The sequence below is a fragment of the Vipera berus genome (assembly GCF_964194415.1).
Source record: "Vipera berus genome assembly, chromosome: 4".
Classification (NCBI taxonomy): domain Eukaryota; kingdom Metazoa; phylum Chordata; class Lepidosauria; order Squamata; family Viperidae; genus Vipera; species Vipera berus.
Window position 1 is genome coordinate 53,366,664 of NC_138206.1, and position 26,890 is coordinate 53,393,553.

At 38.3% G+C, this 26,890-nt stretch overlaps 1 protein-coding gene across 3 annotated transcripts in view; it reads right to left on the reverse strand.

Annotated features, from left to right (window-relative positions):
- LOC308668204 (trifunctional purine biosynthetic protein adenosine-3-like) overlaps window positions 1-26,890 on the reverse strand; it is a 47,118-nt gene that overhangs the window by 9,888 nt on the left and 10,340 nt on the right. For 2 of the 3 annotated variants that reach the window (XM_081327932.1, XM_081327933.1), the window contains 14 exons: window positions 20,342-20,437; window positions 19,268-19,442; window positions 19,033-19,144; window positions 16,945-17,013; window positions 15,611-15,736; window positions 13,692-13,779; window positions 12,921-13,006; window positions 12,272-12,440; window positions 8,604-8,835; window positions 6,633-6,727; window positions 5,678-5,787; window positions 4,744-4,942; window positions 3,621-3,872; window positions 1,679-1,831 (listed from right to left, as the gene is read on the reverse strand). In XM_081327932.1, the coding sequence (XP_081184058.1) occupies window positions 1,679-1,831; window positions 3,621-3,872; window positions 4,744-4,942; window positions 5,678-5,787; window positions 6,633-6,727; window positions 8,604-8,835; window positions 12,272-12,440; window positions 12,921-13,006; window positions 13,692-13,779; window positions 15,611-15,736; window positions 16,945-17,013; window positions 19,033-19,144; window positions 19,268-19,442; window positions 20,342-20,437 (1,962 nt within the window). Of the gene's footprint in view, window positions 1-1,678; window positions 1,832-3,620; window positions 3,873-4,743; window positions 4,943-5,677; window positions 5,788-6,632; window positions 6,728-8,603; window positions 8,836-12,271; window positions 12,441-12,920; window positions 13,007-13,691; window positions 13,780-15,610; window positions 15,737-16,944; window positions 17,014-19,032; window positions 19,145-19,267; window positions 19,443-20,341; window positions 20,438-26,890 lie in introns of those variants that run through there. The other variant, XR_014026473.1, reaches the window with a different exon arrangement.

Genomic DNA, 26,890 nt, shown 5'->3' on the forward strand with positions numbered 1-26,890 from the left:
AGCGGGGGAGGGGAATAAGCTGAACCGGTGGCAGCACCACACAAGCCTGAGCGAGAGAAGGCTGGAGCTGCAGGGCTGTCAGGGCTCAGCGGAAGCACCAGGACCAGAGCTTCTTCGAGGCTATCAGGGCTCAGCGGAAGCGCCAGGATCAGCGCCAGGCTCCAGCTGGAGCTCGACGCTAATCCTGGCGCTTCTGAGCCCAGAAGAAGCGCCGATCAGCTGGAATGTTGCAGCATCTCCAGGGTCTTGTGATTTACATTCAGATGGTTGGCAACTGATTCGTATTTATGACGGTCACAGTGTCCCAGGGTTATGTGAAGTGACCAAAACCTGCTGCAACCACCCAGCAGACGGGGGGAATAAAAACCAAACACCCCCCCCCTTACCACCCTTGCTGCCAATCCTCAACAGAAATGCTCACAACAATGAAAACCTCGGGCAGGAGGAAGAGCGCTGCCGGGCGGGCAGGCAGGCGTCGAGGACTACCTGTACTTCATCACTTTTTTTTTTTGGTCATCAAGTTTTTGACACCTTGCTAGGTGACTGATGGTACTCAGATGTTGCCATATCCTAAAAGTGGTACAATGGGTGAAAATGTTGAAAAGCCCTGGGATAGGATCCCCTGCATGAGCAGGGGGTTGGATTAGAAGACCTTCAAGGTCCCTTCCAACTCTTATTATTCTGTTACGATCTCTCACCTTCAAAAGCAAATCTGAACTGGGGGTGTGGGGAAGAGGAGTGCAGAGAAAAGTAATCTATTCCACCAGCAAGTATTCAGCCCCAAATTTCTGTTGCTCAGCAAAACAGTTATTAAGTGAGTTTTGCTCCATTTTTAGACCTTTCTTGCCACAGTTAAGTGAATTACTGTAGTTACGTTAGTAACACGGTTGTTAAGTGAATCTCTGCAATTGTTAAGTTAGTAACACGGTTGCTAAGTGAATCTGGCTTCCCCACAGACTTTGCTTCTCAGAAGGTTTGCAAAAGGTGATCACATGACCTCGGGACCCTGCAACCGTCATAAATATGAGTCCGTTGCCAACTGTTCAAATTTTGATCATGTGACCACGGGGACACTGCAACAGTCCTAAGTGTCAAAAACGGTCATGAGTCACTTTTTTCAGTCCCATTGTAACTTCAAACGGTCGCTAAACAAATGGCGGTAAGTTTTTACTATCTGTATTGTGAACCCATCTAGCACTGTTTTTAATTGCTTTGCTTTGTTGATAGCTCATCCTCCAGATCACTAGAGCTCCAAATGTCTTTGCTTCACTTTTTTCCTCTCATTTCTATTGCCCTATTGATTCTAAAGCTTACGTATCTATGAAATGCATTTGTCTATCAAAATACTATGGGGGTTGGTGGGGATTGGGGTAAGAAAAAAAAAAGAGCAGGGGGGCTGTGCCATATCTATCCCAATTCTAGAATTTAAAAATAAAGTAATACTGCTTTTTTTTTCTCATACGGAGGTGCTGCTAATTTTCTTAACTTGGGAGAATATAAAGCCAAAAGAGACATATTTTTTTTGGTAAGGTACAGTTACAGTTCAACATTAAATCTGAACCAGGACTTTAGAAGGTAAAAAAAAGCCTGTAAAGAATGCCTAAGAATGTATCCGTAAAATCATATTTAACAAAAAAAAAACCCAAGAAATCTCCAACTGTTGCTTTAGCTTTCTTACCTAGCACTACACCAACCGATGCTGGCAGAACGCGAGGAATGTTTTCAAGCAGCCCTCCTCCTGTAATGTGGGCATAGGCTTTTACATCACCCGAACGAAGCACTGGCAAGAGAATCCTGCTGTAGATTTTAGTAGGTGTGAGTAACTGTTCTCCTGTAAACCCCCAAAATGAAGGAATTATTACAACAGAGACATCCACCGAGGCAGAAGTAGAACAAGGAAACAAAAATTAGTATTACGGAGATGCCTCTTTTCACAGAATAATCGTATTAAGAGAGGTCCGTAAAATTAATAAAGAGGATGCTGTCTGTCCATCCAGTGGACAGATATCTGAGCAAAAAGCCAACATACATGTTTCTAGGTCAGCAGGAAGCCTGCACATGTGTGTTTCAGGCTGCAAAGGAATCTAGTTGCATTGTTTTTCCTCCTGCAGCATTTCAGATCTAATATTAGATTAGATAAACTTCAGTCATTTTTTTCCCGTGGGCACAATAGCACACATTAAACATGAAATTTACTTGCTTCCTCTCAAAAGTGTACACATACATAATACACATTTAAAACATACTATATACAACATATCATATGTATAGACTTACACCCTTACATATTAGTAACTTATAAACAAATAATATGTGGAACAGGGCTGCATTCCCACAGAAAGAAGAGGTATGTGAATTTCGAAGTACCTCATTCAAGCCAAGAAACTTCTGTGGCCAGGGAGGACTGCTATAAATTGGTATGGGAGAGTAAATTATAGTCCACATAAATGTGAATGAGATGCATATAAATTCTGGGTGTTACAATCCAGAGGGTGAACTGAACTAAATTGGAGAAAGGATTCTTTATGGAAGAGAATCCAATGGAATGCTACTTCAACATGGTGGCTGGCTTGTCCTGGCTTTGCGGTATATCCAAGGACATGAATAGCCCCTTCAGTGGTAAAACCTTCATCCAATTTCCATTGAGCAGGAAGAATATTATGTGGTAGCATGTGTGAATGGATGAGGATTAGAGTGTGAGATTAAATCTGTTTCATTTGCCATTCTATATTGACCTTCTCTGTTTATGTCTTGTACCAACCTTACACCCACATGAGTACGAAGCCTCCCCAAAGCAGACAACAGAATATGTTCCTAGCAGTTCTGATTAGGGTGTCTAAGGAGATTTTTTTAATCATCCAGGTCATGGTTGCCCCAACGTGCTTTTTCCAAAAAGCAACGGGACTTCTTTGGTTTTTTTCTTTGAAAACATTTTGCTTTCCATCCAAGATGAAAGGACAGCTTTGTAAACAGGAGATAGGTGTGTCCTATTCCTCCCGCTCTGTTGAGGGAGGGCTGCTCTTTTAAGAGGGCATCTATGTTCAAATTGAAAAGCAGTCCCAAGAAGGTTCCACAATATTTACACTTTGATTCATCTGACTCTGAGGATACAGATAAACCCGCAAGTGGCCTCAACAACTCCCAGAGAGCTAACCATCAACCCTCAGAGTGCTAACAACCAAATGACCGCAAAGAATATAAATCCTTCCATTCCCCATCAGTCAGTTAGAACTGAAAAAGCTTCTTGACTCTGAAAGAAATATGATTGATAAGGGTATCTCTGGCCAGTTTGCACTGAAAATGAAAAGCATATTATAGGGACAGTTGTTTTGGAAGTAAACAAAATAGATTTATTAGCTTATAAATTAATGCAACTGTTGAAACACATTCTATTGCCCTCAGGGATTGGTGTGTTGGCTGGAGACAGAAATCCTAAACTGGCTTAAGTTCAGCCAATTCAACAATGGTGGAAAAGGAGGACAGAGATAACTCTTGCATTTTGGGGGGGGAAATATTTACAAAGTAATTTGTATAAACATGGGTATAAATATATTAAGTATATTATACAAACAGAAATTAATATTTATATTGGATGAAAATACTCTATTGACAGAGCTTACCTAGTGTTTGCTCAGGACAGTCACCCACTGAAGGAGAGGAAAAATCTAAAGAGGATTTTTCAACAATCTTTCTCACAAGGCTAAACCCATTGCTGTGAATACCCGAGGAAGCAATTCCAAGAACCATGTCTCCATCAGTGATCTTGTCAAGGTGGGGGAGCATTTGTCCTCGTTCTACGGCACCCACAGCAAATCCCCCGAGGTCATATTCTCCAGGTGGGTACATGCCAGGCATTTCAGCAGTTTCTCCGCCTTGAGGTTAGGAGTGGGGATGAAAAAAATGTTATTGTGAAGTTTTATGTAATCTTGCTATCTGGATTCTTATACAGATTATAATGTGACACAGTTTAGAATGTCATAAATGGTTTAATTCTAAGAAATAGAGCTGCCCTGGGAATTCTACTATGAAATTTTGTCCATTCTCTCATACCAATTCTGTAGAAGATAATAAATCAACAGTGGCAAAAGAAAAATGGTTCAGACTGCTTTTACAGTGTGGGATTTCAATACCAATAATTCCTAGCTGACAAGCAAACAGAATTCCATAAAGAAAAAGGTCATTCCATTAAAAACCTAGAAGATTCACATGGTGTAAATCTGTTCAACTATACAATTTCTGTACAAAACACCATATTAGTGGGGGAAAAACATGGAATTAATTTTACCTATACCAGTCTCTGTCACTTTAGACAACCTCTTTAAATCCCCATTGTGTCAACCCATTGCAAATCCAATGCTTGGGTTTAACACCCTGAGCTAAGCCAGGTTGCTATTGTGTTTGTACTAATTTACTCTTTTAATATTGTATTTTTTCTATATAAGTCATCAAGAGTTATTTTGATTGTAGTAGTAAAGGAATATGTTGTTTCTGGCTTAACAATGATTATTCTAAAATCATTATTTATGGATTTGTAATATATGGGAACCACCCTGATGATTTTCTGCAAGATTATGATTAAAACAAATAATGGGTTAGTGTATGGATGAACCAAGTCACTGGACAATGCCAGGTCCAACAAAACACACAAATCATTCTCAACAACATGTAGATTCCTAAACACCAACCCAGCTTCCTTTCCAAAGGTGATAAAATTCCTGTGACAATAGAAGTAGAGAGCCATACCAAGAAGAGCACAGCCTGCTAGTTTACAAGCTTCTGCTATTCCAGCTATGATTGTCTGAGCCATCTTGACATCAAGTTTCCCACACGCAAAATAGTCAAGGAAAAAGAGAGGCTCGGCTCCTTGAGCTAAGATATCATTGACACACATGGCGACCAAGTCTTGACCGATGGCGTTATGCTTATTACACAACTGAGCAATCTGTTGTGAAAATGAAGAAACAGCAGCATGTCATGATCATTTTACAATTCTCATCTTGATGAGGCTTGACAAAAAGTGCCTTTGCCAGTTTCCATCCCACTCAAAATTACATTTGTTTGCCAGCCCTAATAAAGTTATAGTTTTTGCTGCATAGTTTTGTTGGCCATGCCCAGTGGCCATGGCTACTTTAGACTAGAGATTTCAAGGAGAGAACATGGAATTCCCTGCATTTCCTACTTTTAATTCCCCACATGGAGTCCATGGGCGCCACTGTACCTGGGAAGCTAAAAGCATCACGCCGTAGTAATTTCCCACCGAATAAAGGAATGTTTTATGACTGGTCATCTTCACCACAGCAACCATTTTTTGAAGATTGAGCACAGATATCCCCAACTTTTGAAATATACCACTGGCCAAAAATATTAGAAATCTCTGATCTAAATTTATTAGATTTATATGTTGCCTTTCTCCAAGAACTTCAAGAAGACTCCTTAATTTTAAGTTCACAATAGCAATCCTCTGAGGTAGGGCGAGTGAGAAAGCAAGGGGCACACATTCAAGAAGTGAATTTCCATGCTGGAGGTGGATTCGACCTTGGATCTCCCAGTTCTACTGTTAACATCCATTAGGAAGGTTTCTTATGAAACCTGGTTTCAGGCTTAAACCAGCCTCTCTAAAAATAAACAGCAAAATACCAAAAAAGAAAAACGATGAGATGTCTTCTTTTTTTATTACCTTGAGCTTTGTTCCAACACCATCAGTACCAGAAACCAAAATTGGATCTTTATATCCAGCTTCTTTTATGTCAAAAAGGCCAGCAAAGCCTCCAAGGTCAGCATTACAGCCTATCAAGTGTGGGAAAAGGGTTGTTACTATGATAAGATTTGTCAAGTTGTTGTTCTGGCTTGATTTTCCCATTTTTTAAATCTTGACCTAAACCCACAAAAAATATATGCCAGCAAGCATGGGATAACATTTGTTTCAATTATGGATTTTCAATAATAATAATAATTAATAATAATAATAGTAGACGTAGTAGTAACAGTAATAATAGTTGAGTTGGAAGGGACCTTTGAGGTCTTCTAATCCAACCCCCTGCTCAGGCAGGAAACCCTATACCATTTCAGACAAATGGTTGTCCAGTCTCTTCTTAAAAACTTCCAGTGTTGGAGCATTCACAACTTCTGGAGGCAGGTTGTTCCACTGATTAATTGCTCTGTCAGGAATTTGTGGGTACTAATATTAATTTTATTTGGAAATGTGTCAGTTGATATGAAAGCAACTCCCCTCAACATGGCACCTTCAAGATGAATTGGGATTCAATTCCCAGAATTCCTAACATTCCCCAATAAGGTAACATGGTGGGGGAGGCCGAAATAAAAGCTTGTTCTCCCTTCCCCACTGCTCCTGAATTAATCTGGATTCCTTTGCCCACTCAATCACCAAATAATAATTTAATTATTTAATAGGGCTAGAGCTCCTGAGTAGACATGCAAATAATTGCTTTAATTGCTAATTGATTTACAGAATTATATACATAATCCCAAATGGAATTCATAATAATCCAATACTCAGTCATTTCTGCACCCTTGAATTCCAATTGCAAAATACAAATCTAGTAACTAGTAAATATTAATGAATATGTATCTGACAATTCTTAGTTCTACAAAATGTAGTAAGATTATCTTACCTGATCTAGAGGTGGCTGCTGCTAAAGGTTTAATTTTCTGAACCAAGGTGTTACCAGCTGCAATATCTACACCACTGTCTTTATATGTTAGGCCTCTAAAAAGGCAGAATAGCCAATTATCAATTTGCCCATATATACAATCTATTTTGCAGTTGTATTTTCTAATGCTTATAGTCAATTTGTAAGGACTTTTTATTCATCCTGCTTTTTTACCTTCAGCAAACATAACTGTAAGAGAAATTTAGCTTTTAAAAACTAGTGTTTTAAAAACAAGTTTGTGTTCTAAAAATATAGTTTTAAGGGTATTCTAAAGCTAAGTGTTAAAAAAAACACCTATTTTTTAGAAAGATATTGACTTTGATTTCAAAACTCAGTAACTATGTTTCAGCACATAGAAGACTGTCATTTCTGGTGTGTGTGAGGCCTCAGCTGGTATTACATCAACCAAAAAGATCAGAGCAAATTACAACATAGTTCTCCAACTCTCCAGCATTGAATTCTGGGAGTTGAAGTCCACGAGTCATAAAAGAGCCAAGGTTGCCTACCCCTGGTATATGGCATTGCTGAACACATGGAAGCAAGATTCTTAATGTCCCTTTGTGAAGGAGTTTGCTCAAGTGCATCATCAATAGAATTTTCCAATGGATTTACTCTACTGATTCTTTACTCCACTGTATTCAAACAAGAAAAAAATCAGAAAAGCCCTTACCATATTACAACTAATATCCAAAATATGACATAACTTTTTTAAAAGTAAAAAATGTGTGTTAATTTGCATCCTCCAAACAATTTTAAGGCCTCAATATAAAAAAATATCAATATTAGGGTTCATTAGCACAATGAAAATGTCAAAATGGTGTTATAGTACTGTACTACAAATCAACTATGTATCCAAATAATTCTGTTTAAATAAAATGGTTCCTTTCTGAATACAATGCAGTCTAGTGATAAATTCGTATTCCATGATAGCTGTTTAACCAGACTCTTAAATACAAGACTATGTTAGCTCTTTAAATATTACATTGAACTCACTGAATATTACAGACCCTTTTCTGGCCAAAAGGCCACTTCATAATGCTGCATTTGATATAGTCTGTGAGAGTTTACAAAACACTCATTTTGCCTTCTTTAAGCTGGCAATAATACTCTAAAACTTCTCTTTTTAATTTTTTTTGCTGCAATGGAATACTATAGCTTTTCACAGTGAATGTCCTGTTATAGCTGTTCAAATATACATGCTTCGAAATAACATACAAGGTAGTTTTACAATAAAATATATTTCACTGAATAAAGCGAGGTGGATTTGTATCACTTTTCAAATAATTATTCAATACTAAGAATAATAAAACTAGATATGATTACACAATTAGTAACTTTATTGCATTACAGAAGATTAGTCTTGCAGTGCACGGATATGTCATACACTTTCAGACAGGAGGCTATTATTATGGTACAAAAGATTGTGTTATCAAGAAACGTTTGATACTACTTTGATGCTAATGTTAATATTTGGTGGATTTTTCTCTTAAAAAATAGACTTTGTTACAGCCCAGATAAACTCAAGCAAATTCCTGGATTAAATACTAATTTTGTTAATATAGTTGCAATAAAAAATTAAGATTCAGTCTATGTATTTCTTGTGAGATTGGTCTGTTTCTCCATACAAGGGGACAAGTAGGAGGATCTCAATTCCCTAATCACACAGTTCATCTGGGGATCTAGAATTAGGGAGAAGATATCAGGAAAAGGCATCCCTTTGTGGCAGCAGTAACTGTCGAGGTGCACACCAAGACAGAATGTGGAGCTAAGGTGTGTAGTAGTCGGAGGGCTTCTAGGAGACAGGGCCTTAATCTAATAAACCAAGCTTTCACTGTATAAAAATTAAATCAAGCAGCATTTTATAATGACTTGCGTGTCTTTTGCTTGCTTAAATTTAACTGTCAGTTTTTAGCTTTGCCTTCAAATAGATACCTGGATTGTTTAAGAAAAGCAATAGCCCGATAACCAATATCCTTCCTATAAATGGCCCCTTTGAAACGAATGATTTCAACTCCTTTGTTGGCATGTTCCAGTGCAGATATAAGATCGTTCTTGATAGCTGTCACAGTGAGGACTCTTCCACCACTGGTAACCACCTTGCCATCTTTTAGGGTTGTGCCAGCATGGAATACCTCCAAACCTTGTTCTTTAGCTTGAGAAAATCCTGTAAGGCAACAATATGTGATAACTAAATAACATTTGGATACTAAAAAACTTTTGCTATGTTTCTATTGTGTGTATATTATCATAATTAATATTACTATTACTACTACTATTACTATTGATAATACTATAATGACTTCGGTTACTGCTATTGTTGATTGGTAAAGATCACAAGTAATGACACAACGGCACAAATGACATAATGGACAAGCTACTTCCAGGTGTTTCTCACCAGTTTTTCTAAAAAAAAAATTAGGCATTTAAATTACATCATAATATATATGATCATGTAAAGCAGGAAAGTCAGAGAAGTCCTAGAAGCCTGGTGCTCAGTTAATGGGACGTCAGCAGCTCAATGGAGCTGAATATGTTTGATTATCCAATCAGGTGGCACATAAGGTCACACAAAGCAAACAAATGAGGTGGATCAATCAAAATAGAGACAACCAATTAACTCCTCACAGGCGTCTATTCAACCAACCCCTCTAAAGTAAAATCCTACATAAACTACAAATACGGCAGGATAACAGAACTTTTGAAGTTTGCATTGGCGAAGCCTGGTTAGGATACAGGATAAAATTATTTGGAAAACCTGATCAAAGCCTGGAAACCTTGACTACTAAATATGCTTTCCAGGGTTTGTGGTGGTCCAGAATATCTGGAAGTGATAGGTTTCCACTTCTGACATAACCAATTCCATCTTCTCTTGTAGTAGTAGTAGTAGTAGTAGTCATAATAATAACAGTAACAATAACAATAATATAACAGCACAATTGGTAGACAAAAATACCAAATCCAGTCTAAACATCTGACTGTGCAACTATCCATAATAATAGTTAGCAATTAGCCATTAGGCCATATCAAAATGCAAGACTATAATAAGTTTATATATAATAGAGTAAAAGGCAAAATTAAAAATAAAATAAAATTCATATTTCTGATCACTTTTATTGTTTACCTTATTAAAATCCATATATACAACAGTCTCCATAGTACTGTTTTATTCAGATAAAAGGTCAAATTTGAATTTGAATTTTATTGAATTTATACACCGCCCTTTCCCGAAGGACTCAGGGCGGTTTACAGGGTATATAAAACATCAATACAAAAATTAAGAGCAATTTAAAAAGATTAAACTAAGTCCCTGAAAAAATATAAAACCCCAGTTAAAACCCCCAATTAAAACTCAGCCTGGGCCGGAAAGCTCGAAGAGCCAGGTCTTTAGGTCTCGGCGGAATGATCGAAGGTTGGGGGCAGTCCTAAGCTCCACGGGCAGCTGGTTCCAAAGGGCAGGCGCCTCCACAGAGAAGGCCCTCCCCCTGGGTGTCATCCGCCAGCATTCTTTTACCGGCGGCACCCTGAGAAGGCCCTCCCTGTGGGAGCGCACAGGACGAAGGGAGCTTGATGCCGGCAGCAGGTGTTCCCTCAAATATCCCGGACCCAAGCCATTTAGGGCTTTATAGGTCATCACCAGCACCTTGAATCTCACCCGGAGGGCAACTGGAAGCCAATGCAGCTCGCGGAGAAGAGGTGTTACATGGGAGTAACGGGAAACCTCCATCACAACTCGTGCGGCTGCATTATATGCTATATTCAGGTTCTGGCAACGTATTAAATATATTGTTCTTATGTATGCATCTAATTGGTCTGTACATCTAATGTGTGGTTTAAGATACCCTATTGGTCTTTTACTTTATTTTATAGCTGCCATTCAAATAATATATGTCTTCAACCTCTGAAGCACCACAAATAATATATGTATATGGTAAGCAACTTGATAATATCTTCCATATTTAACTATTATATATAATTGTCCAAATCTTAAGTAAAAACCCTTGGACTACTTGCACATTTTTCTATTTAGATATCTTTGAAACTGAAAGATGCATTTCTAACAATTTGTCCATTTCAGTGTGCCGGCCTTACTGAGGGCAGCCATCTCTTTGTGATTCTGCATCAAAAGTCTTCTCTAATAGAGAACATTATTGTGTTTCTACTTGTACATTATTGTTTCGAGGTACGAACCTAATGGAGCCTGCCCATTAGGCTTGTGAGGCAAAAAACCCTTCAACTCAATTTTACAAATTTTTAAAATCAAATTCATTAATTGAATCAACTGGATTGTTAAATGAATAAAAATCTGACTTGCTATTTCCTCCGATTTGTAATTGATCACTGCTACATTAACTGAACTGAGAGGCTTTCCACTAGCCACCCATCAGCTGTTTCCAATGCAGCCAGCTCAGGAACTAAATTGCTTCCAAGCAGGACTTGCAGCCATTGCAGTTGCTTTAAAAACAAAACAAAACAAAACAAAACAAAACTGCTGCTAGTTAGCTCAAGCCTCTTTAGCTGCCCAGAGCAGGTGCTATAAAAAAAAAACACCACTTGCCACTAATTAGCTTAAGAGTCTCCAGCCAGGCAACCAGAGGGAGGGATTTGCAGAGCTCTCGGCTTACAACAGTAACAGAGATGGAAGGGATCTTGAGGACATCCAGTCCAGGGGTGTCAAACTGCCAGCCCACAGGCTGGACGCGTTATCCGGAAGCCACCCCCACCCCATTGCGGGCAATGGCAAAACCGTCCCGATACGTTGCGCAACGTTACGTGACGTCGCGAGTTTGACATGTCTGATCTAGTCTAACCCACAACAGAGTATTTCTGATAAATGCCTATCCAGACTCTTCTTATAAGCTTCCAATGATGGGGCACCCATAACTTCTGAAGGCAATTTAAATTTAAAACCTACAAACGACAGTAATATACTATAATCTCCAAAATAAAAGCCAGGAAACACGACGTTATGGAACGTTTTGTGTAGATCCTGGCTAGCATTTCTACAGTTTCAAGGAAAATGGAAACAAACTTTACCTTTGCAAAGTACTGTACTTATAAACACAATAGTTTGCAAAGTACAGTACTTAAAAGAGCAGGCAGATCCCAAAGTGCTTGCAAACAGTTTTGTTAAAAAAATACTTACAGAAGCAGTCCTTAAGCCCAGGCAGGAGCAGATTCTCCACCAAAAAAGCAAAAACAAATCAGCGCTGGCCACGTGACCAGGGACAAAAAAACCGACAATCCTTCAGCTTCAGGAAATCGCATTCGTAACCTGACCGGCCTAGGCAAGTCACAGAGTTCAAAATGGCCACCACTGCAGTCACATGGCTACAGAGGCCTCTTTTTGCTCGCAATTTTGAATTTCTAATGTAAGTACCCTTTCTGAATAAATTCATTTTTGTGAAAACTCGCTAAACAAACATTCATACCTGAGGGATTACCTGTATTCTAATGCAGAAGCTAACAACATTCAAAAAATAAACTGGTTAAAACTAGTACTTTTGTTATTTGAGGCAGAAATTCACATGGCCTCCAGTGGAATGGGAACATTGGGAATATTGAAAATGCTGCATTTGGGATTCTATGTGACTGTTTCATACCTGTTATTTCCAAACCCTTGGCATAATTTCCTGGATAGCCTTCACTAGCCATCACCACAGTAACAGCTGCACGATCCTCAAACCAAACAGGTATGCAGTTGGACAACTTCTGGTCAATGGTTGCTTGCATAACCTCATAAAGGTCACTTTTAAGAAGTGGGAGAATTACCTACAAAAATGCAGACAAAAGTTATGTTGTTATTTAAACTACAAAATATGTGACATTCACAAGGCTTCTGGTTGGTGATTACTTCTCCAAGGGCCAGACCTACCCCTGGGCTCTCCAGTTGCCGATTTATATCACAAGGGATGAGGGGGAAAGACTGCTCATTTTATAACTGGGCAAATTAAGAAGCACTGAGATTTGATATCTACTGGTAAAAGATGCAGGAAAAGCTCTTTGGTGACAGCGATGTCTGTTTTGGTAAATAATCCGCTAAAATCTTACAAACTTTGAAATCAATAATGTATATTCCAAATAAGTATTCAGTTTAAAACTATGCAGTCTATACCAATGCAGTCATTAAAATTGGTTCAGAAGAGGTTGAATATTGTATTGGCTAAGCCAATATGCATATCTGAATAGACCTTACTGAACTATGAATATCAACATGCAGACATGTAAAAGATTGCAGTTAATTATTCTCACCTGGCATTCAGGGTCACCAAATCTACAGTTGAACTCCAAAACTTTAGGTCCATCTTTCGTTAGCATTAACCCCGCATAAAGCACACCTTATTGAAGAACAAAAAATACTGGAGACAAACACATCTGGTACAATTGTCTACAAATACCTGCAGAACAATCGTGCTGACAGCTGTGTTCATAATACTGTTGAATATTGTCACTCAACAATAATAACATGTAGAACCTAGATAAAAGATACATCTTTGGAAGGAGAAGACCCTTTTCCACTGTAACTCCAATCCTGTGGAACACTCTGCCACCAGAGGTGAGAACTGCTCCATCCTTTTGGCCTTCCAGAACGGCATTAAAATTTGGGTTTGCCAGTGGGCTTGGAGCCCAGCACTGGAGGTGGCTGAGGGAGTAAGAAGTCTTCAGCCCCGTGCTGCCTTTCACCTTGGTTCTGGTTTTTTTTTTACATAGTTTTAAATTTTTAATTTCTTTTCTATTTATCTTCTGATATTCTATAGGCTCCCCAGAGTTGCCTTATTGGGGAGATGGGCAGTATATAAAAAAAATAAGTACATACATAAATAAAGTCTGGTTCCTCTCTAAATCTTAGATAACTTAGTTAAGTACTAATACCTGAATTCCTGCTCCTTCTGCATGCCTGCATCTTTTTGTATGGTAATTATTAGAAACTTACAGGTCAGCATTTTTCATTCTGAACTTTGTATGGCAACTAATAGTCATATATATCATAAGCAATCAACTAAGAACAATTCTCCTACTTACCTACGTATGGAATACCTTCTTTTCTCATACCATCAATTGTTTTCTGGAGAATAGAATTTCTGATTTTCAGGAGCAGATCTTGAGACAGCTAAAAATATTACAGAAAGTGAAATTTGTAAGAAAAATTTAATCTGTAACCTCAGTATAGGAAATAGGTCTCTGCCCAGTGCCTTGGAACATTGCTGCTGGTGAACATAATATACAAAGCTCACTATACGCAACAATGCTTTGACTGAACCCATATTATCTTAATAAGGGGCGCAGCGGCCAAGCAGTTATGACGCTGGGCTTGTCAACCGTAACCTTGGCACTTCGAGACCTAAGTAACTCCTGTTACTTGCCCCAGTTCCTGCTAACCTAACAGTTTGAAAGCAAGTAGATAAATAGGTACCACTTTGGTCGGAAGGTAATAGTGTCCTGTGAGACTCTGGCATATAGTCATGCTGGTCACATGACCCCTGAAGCAACTTCAGACACTTCACAGATGAGCGCTGCCCCCTACAACTGGATATGACTGGCAGGGGAAACTTTTACCTTTTTTAATGTATTATCTTAATACAGGGGTGTCAAACTGCTGGCCCGCAGGCTGGACGCGTCATCGGGAAACCACGCCCACCCCATTGCAATCAATGGCGAAAAAGCTCCATTAAGTTGCACGTCACGTGACGTCGCGAGTTTGACATGTGTCTTAATACATTACACTTGCCTTAAATAATACAGTAAATACAATGTCACTATTATGATATTCTGCTCTAAACCATAAGTTTTAATCTCCCTTCGTATGCATATGTAACAACCCAGCAGCCTGCAAGATTTTGACATAATTTGGTTCCTGGCTATATGCTTCTTTTGTCTTTCTCCTATTCCTCTTTCAATGCTAGTGCATAAAAAGATTTACAGGTAGTCCTCAACTTATGACCACAATTGAGCCCAACATTTCTGTTGCTAAGTGAGACATTTAAGTGAGTTATGCTCCATTTTACAACCTTTCTTGCCATAGTTGTTAAGTGAATCACTGCAGTTGTTCAAGTTAGTAACACAGTGTGTCCTTTTGACTTTGCTTGTCAGAAGGTTGCAAAAAGTGATCATGTGACCCCAGGACACTACAACCGTCAAAAATAGGTGTCAGTTGCCAAGCGTCTGAATTTTGATCACATGACCATGGATGGAGAGGCTGCATTAGTCGTAAGTGTGAAAAATGGTCATAAGTCATGTTTTTCAGTGCTGCTGTAATTTTAAATGGTCACTAAGTCGAGGACTAATTGTATGTTACTAGACTTGGTTAAAAACAAATCATAGACTGCAGACAGAGAAACAACTTAAAACTATCAGCAACAAATCATAGGAATATAAAACTCATACATGAAATATAATTTTGTCAGTGTATTAATATCTTGAAAAGATTGAATCTTTCATTATATTATTTTATTATTTCCATTTTATAAGAAATTTGCAGCATCATTATTTAAGAAGGTATTTATAGCGTATTTAAACTTACCTATGAACTAGGAATGCTCTCTCTGCTGGATAAATGTGTTTTTATGATAAATGGCAGACTAAGAGTTCTTTGCATTTCCTTTTACAGTCACCTTCGTTTCTATTATGCCTCTCCTCATCCCTCTGCCTTTTTTTTAATCCCAAAGGCATGTCTCATTCTAGTTATTGTACAGTATCTTATTAGTGAAGTCATGTTACTGTTATCTCATATAGTATCATATGAACACTTAATATCACATAAAGATTGCCTCGTCATAGAGGACCACGCCATTATCCCCTTAAGAAGTGATATAAAGAAAAGCGGTGACAATTAGCTTACATCACTCTTTTTTCTTAAAATCTAAGTAGTATATAGAATTCTAACACCCGCTACTGGTTTCTTTTAAGCTGCCTAAGGAACTCTAGCATAGTAGGCGCCTTACCTGAGGTGCTGGGCAGTATGCACCCATTCCACCAGTGTTTGGTCCTTGATCACCATCCATTAACCGTTTGTGATCCTGGGCAGGAGGCATGGGAGCCACAGTGACACCATCTGTGAAGCACAAGCACTGTAAAACAAACAAACAAACAAACAAACAAATAATAGCTAGAACATAAGAACAATGCAATGGGAATAACCGTGATATTAAACTTATACAGCTGAGCAGTGCTTTTTTTGTAAAAGAAAAAGGTGCCGGAACTCACACGTCATACAACCCGCCTTGCCTACCCTACAAGGTTCCATACAAAAAAGGTGCTGGAACTCCGTTCTGAGCGTTCAATGAGAAAAAAAGCCCTGCAGCTGAGTATTATTCAGCTCTTAATTATAAGTAACATCCTGCTTATAACAAGAGATCGGTTGTACAAAGTATACTTACATACCCTAACTTATTTCCTCTGGCATCTTATTGTTTATTGTTAAAATAAACAATAAACACATTTCATAAAAAAATCAGACTGAGATCATTTCAAATATTTATCTAAGGAATGATTATTGTCAAATAATAACATCAATACTCACAGACTTTAACAAAATTTAAATAGCTTGTCTAAAAAAGATGGGGCTGGTAGAGAAAGGCACTAAAGCACTGAAAAACATAGTCCATTTTATTTTCATTCTTTTGATAAAATATCTAAACTATATCAATTTATTTTATATTCATTTGGATATTGTATGAACTCTTAATCAAGCCCAATATTCTGGTTTTGACTGTTTGTTCTTATCAAATTGTTTGAATGTGGTATGCTTGTGAATGACCAAAATAAAGGTTGGACTGGATTTCCTGAAAATCCAAGCTTTGATTCCATTTAGGAGTTTTATTTATTTATGTATATAATTTCTTGGCTGTCCATCTTACCACAAGGTAACTCTTCACCAGCAACATGGGAAATATTCAAGAGAAAGCCAACGTAAAGATTAATTGATCAAAACAACACTATATTTATTTAATCACCTGTTTTGTTTCTGTGATTCATACAGGAAGAGCTTGGTTTTCTAAACTTTTAATTCAAACTTTTGTAGAATGTTCAAAATGGGAATAAGATAGCCAAAGTTTAATACATTTAATTTCTATTGTTTTCAGTAAGGAAGAGTTAAGCAGTGATTTTGGATGAACTCTTCCACTGAAATGAAAGAAGCATAAAAATAGTTACCTTGACTGGATTTCTGAAAACTTTTACATTACAAATTTTAGAGGAGATAGTTGTGCTGTGCATGAACGATGAAAGAATTATAGGACGGACTTCAACAGACTCCTCTATTATCTTATTTACTTACAGAAACTTCTTCTCCTTCAAGAAGTTCCTCAACCACAACAGTATCTCCAGCTGCTCCAAAAGTTTTATCCTGCATTAAAGATACATGCATATTTTATGGACTCTGTAAATTTGTTATATAGAAAAATCAAGTATTCTTTTTGGAATCCCAAGCAATGATAGAGTTTTTTTCCTTTGATTTTTTGCATTTTTCTTAAAAAAAATACTAGCCTTAGTTTAGCCATCTGCAAAATACCATAATTTTCCATTCATTTCAAATTCGAAATTATAACTCACTCAGCTGAAAACAACTGTTTTCAGAAACAAACTACATTCTTTTAAGTAGCTTTCCCAATTTGTGAGACCTCTGTGTCCCCATGTGAATCACGCAACAGTATATCTTCTTCAAATGTGAAAGATTCCTCCCTCCCTCTTTCTCTTTCCAGATTTGTTATTATTACAATTCCCATGATCTCCAACTAGCTTTTTTGTTGCCTATGACAGGGGTCTGCAACCCCGATCTGTGGATCAGCACCGATCTACAGCATGCCAGAAACTGGGCTGCACAAACAAGCAAAGCCATGGGATGCAGGCAACACATGAAACCACGCCCCCTTCAGTCCATAGAAAAACCTCTCTCCACAAAATTGGTCCCTGGTATCGAAAAGGTTGGGGGTCACTGGACCGTGCTATCTGGGCTGATGGATGTTGTAATCTACTCATTTGGAGACAGTGGGCCAGGAAAGCTGTCTTAAATCACAGCTCTATTGCTCATTTCAACATGCATACTGGAAAAAATACTCAACATTTTCACTGAGGGCTTAATCTCAAGTAACAGATAGCAGCTTAATTGTAAGGGAGAGTTCTTCAAAAATAGTGTTTGAAGATAGATGAAGCAATTCCTAGAACTCTTAGCAATGGCTAGGTTGGCTGGAGAATTCTGGAATTTGCAGTCTGTATATCTAAAGGGGGACCAAACTGTTAAAAAGTTATTCTGTCCGTATTTACTCAGAGGAATGGCACAGTGTATTCAGTAGAATTTAGTATCCTAAAAAGCATATGACTGTTGCCTTTACACTGATTTGATTGCAATATCAGGCTTTCCTTAAAACACTTTAGATGAAAAATTATGTATATTAATGAAAAAATAAACTAGTTAGTGGTCCTTAAAATGCAGTGCTGTAAAGTTTTAGAAAACATATGGTAAACACTCAGATGCTATATTTTGACAGAGCAGCAATGACACATTATAACTTTTTTTTCCAATCTAAAGCATTTCTTCCTTTTCTTTTTAGGATAGAAGTTATATTTTCTTGGCATTAAATTAAATTAACGCCAAGATCTGCAGATCCAAGCAATTTTTAAAAACTTATGCTTTCATCTTACAAATAATTTCTTTATTGTCACTACCAAAGATCTTAAAATATTGTATAAATATTTAGTATGAAACAATTATAGTGTTGTTATTGTTAGACATAAGTTATTATTTGACACAAACTGAATGGTGCATTTTCAGCAAATTAGCAACATCTAAACATAGTAAAATGTAAACCAATTGATCTGTTTCTCAGACTAAAAATCCTGCCCACAATTCCTGGGTGATTTGAAGAACAAAATATTCCAAATCAATCAGAAGCCAATTTCTTTTAATTATAGTAAAATATTTCTGGTTACAAAGGGACGCGGTGGCTCAGTGGGTTAGGACGCTGAGCTTGTCAATCAGAAGATCGGCAGTTTGGTGGGTCGAATCCCGAGTGCCGCGTAACAGAGTGAGCGCCTGTTACTCGTCCCAGCTTCTGCCAACCTAGCAGTTCGAAAGCACGTAAAAATGCAAGTAGAAAAATAGGGACCACTACAGTGGGAAGGTAACAGCATTCCGTGCACCTTTGGCGTCTAGTCATGCCGGCCACATGACCACGGAGATGTCCTCGGACAAGCGCTGGCTCTTCAGCTTTGAAACAGAGATGAGCACCGGCCCCTAGAGTTGGAAACTACTAGCACGCATGTGCGGGGGAACTTTACCTTTTATTTCTGGTTACAATTATTCTAAATGTAGGACAACGAAACAGCTTATTTACACATTGTTTAAGTTTGGCCATTTGTTACTCACTCGCATTATTTCATGCACGGCTTGACAGGCCTCTTCTTTGTTAGCAGCTACTATCACACCTTTTCCAGCAGCCAGGCCACTTGCTTTTACAACCAGAGCAGGGAAAGATGCACTTGGGGTGGGGGGGAGGGAATGAAATAAAAAATTAAGTAAGCAGGGGGGATATATTGTAAACGGCAAGCTCTAACACTTTATCAAATGCTGGGACAATGGAATAAAAGATGTTGTACTATACCTAGTAATAAAAGTGCAAGCTTCTTTTTCATTAGTGAAAGCTTTCCATCTTGCAGTAGGGATGCCATGACGATCTAAGAAGGCTTTCGAAAAATTCTTACTTGACTCTAGCTGAGCTGCCTTTGCTGTAGGACCAAAGCATCTCACACCAGCAGCTGCCAAGTCATCAACAATTCCTAACAAAAACACATGCCTCAAAGTCAGATGGACTTTCCTAAGAGCACACTGAAACACAACTGCCTTACAATTCAGGGGTGTCAAACTGCCGGCCCACGGGCCAGCTGCGTCATCCGGAAGACACGCCCACCCCATTGCCGGCAATGGCAAAACTGTCCCGATACATTGCACGACATCACGTGATGTCACGAGTTTGACATGTCTGGCTTACATGCATTCCAAATGCATGTTTTTATGTAGCCCAAATGGCACTATCCACACTCAAAATAGAGGTGTCAGCAAAGTACAGGGAAGTCAACATGCTGCATGCTCATCAGAAAATAGAATGCCAGTAGTTGCTGGAATGGAAGATCAGAAAACCAGAAAAGAGGAGGAATGGAATGGATTATATTTTTAAAATATATAGATGGATGACCATTTTGACCATTTCAAAATGGGCACTGCAACTCTTTGTAAATTCTACTATTTTTATCTTTTATGGCTAAAGTCTATCCTACAAACTGGGAGGAGATTTATCGATATGATGGACAGCCATTGCTTTATCAATCTCTTTGTAGCATCATGGGGGAATTATGAGTTGCTCAAAAGAAAATATTACATCTTAAACAGGACTGACCCAACAAATATTTCTGAATTGTGATTCAATCATGGCAGCAGGCTAAGATACCCCAATAAATAACAATATTTTGTTACATCTGTTATTATATTATGACTGAAAAGAATTCTGTAGTGTCTGTACACCTATGTATGTTTAGATCCAATTATTAGCATATAATTATATAATAATTAGATACTGGATATTGATCAGAATATTTTGTACAATTGTATAACATCAATCAGTTAATAAGTTAGATAAGAGTCTGGAATTGCAAAACAAAATAATTTCATTTGGACATACCAGCAGCAAGAGGGACTTCTGGACCAACCACCACAAGGTCAATCTTCTGGTCTCTGCAGTATATGGAAAGGGCTCCATGATCGCTGATTGAGATTACTATCAGGAGATAAACAAAAACTTGCAATTATTTATTATTTATAGTATAGTTCTAACCCCTCTTTAATTTTTTGTGAGAAAACCAAAGAATTTAGAAACAATTTTTTCTTAAGATATGAGAGCCTGTGGAAGGAAGGGAAAAGATAGCAGTCAAATTAGCTCACAGCTTATTTTTATGAACAGCCTAGATGGGAAGAAATCTGCGAAGAAACATCTAAAAGCATGCAAAGAGACACCATTTTAATTTTATTCAGTATACATGAGGCTGAAGAATTTTTACTGAAATATTCAAGATTCTGCATTTACTCTGAATGATAAACATATTTAATACACCTTTCTCCTCCTATTTTATCCACAACAATATCCTTGTGAGGTAATCGGGCTGAGAGAGACTGACTGGTTTAAAGTTACCCATCTGGTTTTCGTGGTAAGACAGGACTAGAACTCACAGTCTCCTGATTTATAGCTTTGTGCCTTAACCACTGGACCAAGCTGCATTTGAAATTATATACATTTTAGTAATGGTTGTGTGCTAATTGTTCAGTTTGCAATATAATCCAAAGGTGTATAAATAGTTTAAGAACTGATACAACAATTTAGTCTCTCCCTTCCTGGTAAATTGCAGAGTATTTTTATTATGCCATATCCCAAGAAAAAGGAATTCTACAATAATGGAATTAAGATCTTGCTTCATATCCTTGAGTAATTCAGGTAATGATGTTCAGTTTGTAAAGGAGAATTTTTGAAGTCATGCCACATATTGTACTTCAAACCAAATGATTCTAGGACATGATCTAGAAGTCTAATGTTGCAGCAAAACCCTTGTGCAGAAAAGTTCATTCTACATGTAATGTTTGCTTGGAAACGAAGGACAACCATGAGATTAAAAAAACATCATTACTCCCACACTTTTATCAAAAATAAATAACTCCAAAGTCTAAAGTGATCTGGCAAAGATGAACATATTAGGCAAGACCATCTCTTACGTGTCTCCTCCTTTATACCTGGAGAGCTGCGAGATGTACTGTATTACTGGGGCAAGAATTTTGGCAAACATATGCAAAACTGTTTCATTAACCTGGCACATTTAACATCACGCTGGGATGTTACTCTTGAAAGTGTTTCATTTCATTCTCACATCAGAAAAGCCTTGAAAACACACTGCCATTTTTAGGGCAACTTTAGGATTTACATTGTGACAAATTTTTTGCTTCATTTTAGTACCGCTGACCAAACATCTGTAATAAAATTGCATTCTGTTTTAAATAATCAAACTGATAAACCAAAACATTGTTTTGTCTCTTACAATTTCATCGTTTTTGGAAACATGGTGTTTAGGGAAGAGAAGCCTTTTTAATGGGTTTATAGAAAAATATAGTCCTAGTTTGTTTCATTCTTCTTAACTAATTTTCTATCTCGCCTGCTTCAGAATAAAAGAATGGGCAATAGCAAAACTATGCACCTTGAAAATGGCATATTAATAATTAATTAATAAACCATTATTTGTGGATGCAATTTGGATCTTCTTTAAAGATACATTAGGAAAGATATTGTCACATTTGTGTTATGTGTGGAGAAACTCCTTGTACTACTAATTATATTCGCCAGACATCTTGAAACTGAAAAGTGCCCGTATCTCTGGAAACCTTGTTAAATGTTACATTCCAGTGACCAAATGTATGACTGATGTATGGATCTTACTTTTCAAACTTCTGAAATAACATTTGAAAAGAACTGTTGTATATATTTTGACAATGACATGGAAACTGGAGCAGAAACAGTTTCTACAGTTGCAAGAAAAAGTATGTGAACCCTTTGGGATTACGTGGAGTTTTGCATGAATTGGCCATAAAATGCACTCTAAACGGCATTTAAGTCACAACAATAGAAAAACACAGTCTGCTTAAAATAATACTACACAAACATTAGCTGTTGACATGTTTTAATTGAACATAAGATGGAAACATTCACAGTGCAGGGTGGAAAAAGTATGTGAACCCCTAGCCTAATGACTTCTCCAAGAGCTAATTGGAGCCAGGAGTGAGCCAACCTTGACTCCAACCAGTGTGATGATATTGGATGTGTTGCTGACAGCCGTCCTGCCCTTTAAAAACACACACCTGTTTTGGGTTTACTGGTCTCAAGAAGCACTGTCTGATGTGAACCATGCCTCGCAGAAAAGAGCTCTCAGAAGACCTACGATCAAGAATTGTTGACTTGCATGAAGCTGGAAAGGGTTACAAAAGTATCTCCAAAAGCCTTGATGTTCATGTGTCTACGGTAAGACAGACTGTCTACAAATGGAGAAAGTTTAGCACTGTTGCTACTCTCCCTAGGCGTGGTCATCCTGTAAAAATGACTGCAAGAGCACAGCGCATAATGCTTAATGAGGTAAAGAAGAATCCTAGAGTGTCAGCTAAAGACCTACAGAAATCTCTGGCACATGCTAACATTTTTGTTGACACATCTACAATAAGGAAAACATTAAACAAGAATGGAGTACATGGGAGGACACCACGGAGGAAGCCATTGCTGTCCAAAAAAAAAATATTGCAGCACGTTTGAAGTTTGCAAAAGAGCACCTGGATGTTCCACAGCACTACTGGCAAAATATACTGTGGACAGATGAAACCAAAATTGAGTTGTTTAGGAAAAACACACACTATGTGTGGAGAAAAAAAGGCACAGCACACCAACATCAAAACCTCATCCCCACTGTAAAACATGGCGGAGGGAGCATCATGGTTTGGGGCTGCTTTGCTGCCTCAGGGCCTGGACGGATTGTTGTCATTGATGGGAAAATGAATTCCAGAGTTTATCAGGACATTTTGCAGGAAAACGTACGACCATCTGTCCACCAACTGAAGCTCCGCAGAGGATGGGTGATGCAACAGGACAATGACCCAAAGCATACAAGTAATTCAACAAAACAATGGCTTCAACAGAACAGAATACGCCTTCTGGAGTGGCCCAGTCAGAGTCCTGACCTCAACCCGATTGAAATGCTGTGGCATGACCTTAAGAGAGCGATTCACACCAGACATCCCAAGAATATTGCTACACTGAAAGAGTTTTGTGCAAAGGAGTGGTCCAAAATTACTCCAGATCGTTGTGCAGGTCTGATCTGCAACTACAGGAAACGTTTGGTTGAGGTTATTGCTGTCAAAGGAGGGTCAACCAGTTATTAAGTCCAAAGGTTCACATACTTTTTCCACCCTGCACTGTGAATGTTTCCATCTTATCTTCAATTAAAACATGACAACAGCTAATGTTTGTGTAGTATTATTTTAAGCAGACTGTGTTTTTCTATTGTTGTGACTTACATGACGTTTAGAGCGCATTTTATGGCCAATTCATGCAGAACTCCACGTAATCCCAAAGGGTTCACATACTTTTTCTTGCAACTGTACCCTTTTTTGAATATTACATGAAATGCATAAAATATAAACATGTATTCACAAGGAATATCAAGACTACCTCCTCCAAGGGGTTCAACCTTTATAAAAGCAAAAACAAAAACATATAAACTGCTTATGCAATAAGCAAATAGCAGTTTGGTGTTGCAACACCAAGCCTCCAGTTTCAAACATATTTTATCATAAACCAGGATTAAAGGTTACTCATCACCAGAACTGAGCCCTTTTAAACTTCAACTGCAGATATTTAAACTATGGTTTGTAATATGTAATTTATCCGGTGAATCTATTTTTCTTTGCTCCTGCTCCTATTCCACCTTTCAGAACAAAAATTCTACTACGTAAGAAAATAGTTTTTATTTTTTTAAAAAAAGAAAGCTAATTTCTAGGATCCTTTCAACAGAACATAGATGGAAATAGCTCTGAGAGTCGTGTGGCTTATGGATTGCTCTTCCCCCTCTTTTCAAACCCATTTTAAAGAACACTACTATATAATAAATACTCCAAAACAGTTAAGAGTTTTTCTTGAAATGAGTGGCATCTCTTACACTAAAAAAATTAGCAATTAGGAAATTGCTCTGGTGTTTCAACACGACACAAGGAAAAGTCTGATTAAAATTCTTCCAAGTCCCTTATTCAAATCAGGGTGATACCGTGTTTCCTCAAAAATAAGACCTATCCCGAAAAGAAGACGTACCCTGATTTTTGGGGGGTGGGCCGAATATAAGCCCTACCTCCAAAATAAGCCCTAGTAGGATACCGCCCACTCCGTCCCACCTCGCTGCCACCACAAGGTGAGGCAGGGGGGAGGGGGGTAGAGCTGCCCCACATGTCCCGCTTAATTCAGCGCCCCTCCCAGGCAGGCCATTCCTTGCTCGGGAGGTGGCAGGGGAGCCTTGTGCTGCCTGGTCACGGTGCAAGCCACAGGAGAGTTGGCAGAGGAGGCTACCGCCAGGCAGGTGATCTGTAGAGAGAAGCGCGAAGAAAGCCCCTCTAGCGATGCACAGTGGCAGCGGAGCCTTTCACCGTCATTTTCCCCCTCCCCGGCTCCGTAACAGTCCGGCTCAGGAGGGGAGTGAAAGGGAAGATCGCCGAGCAAGGAATGGCCTGGCAGGGTGGGGCCCTGAAGTAAGGGGGTGTGGGGTGTATGGGGCCGCTTCATCCCTTCCCCCACCTGCCTCACCTAATGGCGGCAGTGGCGCAATGTGCCGCATGGCCTCCTGACGTGAGCGACTGCAGAAGAGGGCTGGCAGCTACGCAGGCTGCTGCTGGACGGGTTGTTGGTGCCGCCGCCACGAGGCAAGGCAGGTGTCATGAAAAATATAAGACATCCCCCCAAAATAAGACCTAATGCCTCTTTTGGAGGCAAAAACTATATAAGACCGGGTCTTATTTTTGGGGAAACACGGTATATAAACAGAACACGTGACTGAAAGCTAAGCTGAATTTTCCTTCTTCCTTCTTATTATTTTAAGCAGCTACAGATGACATTTATGCTTCTCCTTTCTTCACTGAGTGTCCCAATAATGATGTCTCAAAAAAATGAATATGTAGTTAGGACTTTAATTTTGTTCTTATCATGAAAGCAAAATTACTGAAAATGAATCAAATTTAATTCGGTGAACATAGAGAAAAAAAAATTGTTGTTCAAAATTGTACATTTAACTTATCATATGACCATCACAAGAATGCCATGGGACATCCCATTCTCCTCATGAAAAGGATAACTAAACGAAGCAAATACATTTTTATAACTCTGGCAGTAGTCTGAAAAGAAACTGGACTGCTTTATTACATATACTGGAATTGCAGATAAAATAATGGGCAAAAGGGATTCTATGCCTGGATTTTTTCATGCACAGAAACAACAAGCAGAAATTCCATTTGCTGACGTGTTAGGATGAATGCTTTGGTGCATACCAGCAAGTGTAATGAACCCCAAAATTCTTCCCAACCTTGGCAATAGACATAAGAGGACAAGGAGCTAGCTAATAATTGTCCTGGTTTGCCAAACCCTGTAAAGTGCAGTGCCACTGCTGAGGGTTTAAATTTAGCTGGAACCCTTGTTAAGAGGAAGAGCTCCTGGATAAGCACGCTGAAAGAACACTGAGTAATTAAATCAGAGAGTATCCCATTAAAAATAGGTAAATACCGGTACTCATAATGTAACATATTGTGGATACAGAATATGGGCTTAGCCCAGCTGCTAATGAATGTTAAGAATCATTCACTATATTTGAAGTGTTAGTAAGATTTATTAAGAACACATACAATAGGAAAGCTCACTTCTAGATTAGCATTTTATTTCTCACAGTGGCCAACCAAATGACTATGCTGCATTCAATAAGGAGTCAAGAACAGCTATCTCCCACTAGTACTCTCTTAGAATTAGTGCTTTGCATCTCATTGTTTCCGAGTCTAATATTTTAAGAGAAACAAGAAAACTTTTGTCATCTTTCTTTTCTATTTCATATATTTCAAGAATTGGCTCCTAGCAACCAGAGTTTTGGAATGCGGATCCAGATACAAATGTACCGTGTACGATAGTGAACTAGATTGGAGACAAATGTGCAACACCAATAATGTTTCATCCATCTATATTAACACATTTATGAAATTCAATGTTTTAAACACAGAAAAACAGAAGCTCAGTCAGAGACACACAGCACGCCCTGGGAAGCAAACTTCAAATTGTTCATTGTAATCTGAGAATCTGCGTAGTTTCTAAGTCCAGAAAGGTCAAAACATTGATTAACCAATCTGCAGTTCTTGTAATTCAGTATAAAGCAAAAATACCAAAATTATTTCTTCATTTCAAAGGAAGGCTCGAAGAAAATTGATATCTTTCTCCAATTTCAAGATAGAAGAAAGGCTCAGTATACACATATAGAAGAATTAACAGACTATACTTTTTAAACATGCTTTAAAAAACCTTTCTAATTATTTCCAAGTCCATTTCCCCACAAAATCCATTCCTGATTACCAAACCATAGTTTGTTCCACATTCAATGTTTCATCATTGTCTCCTTCACAATCT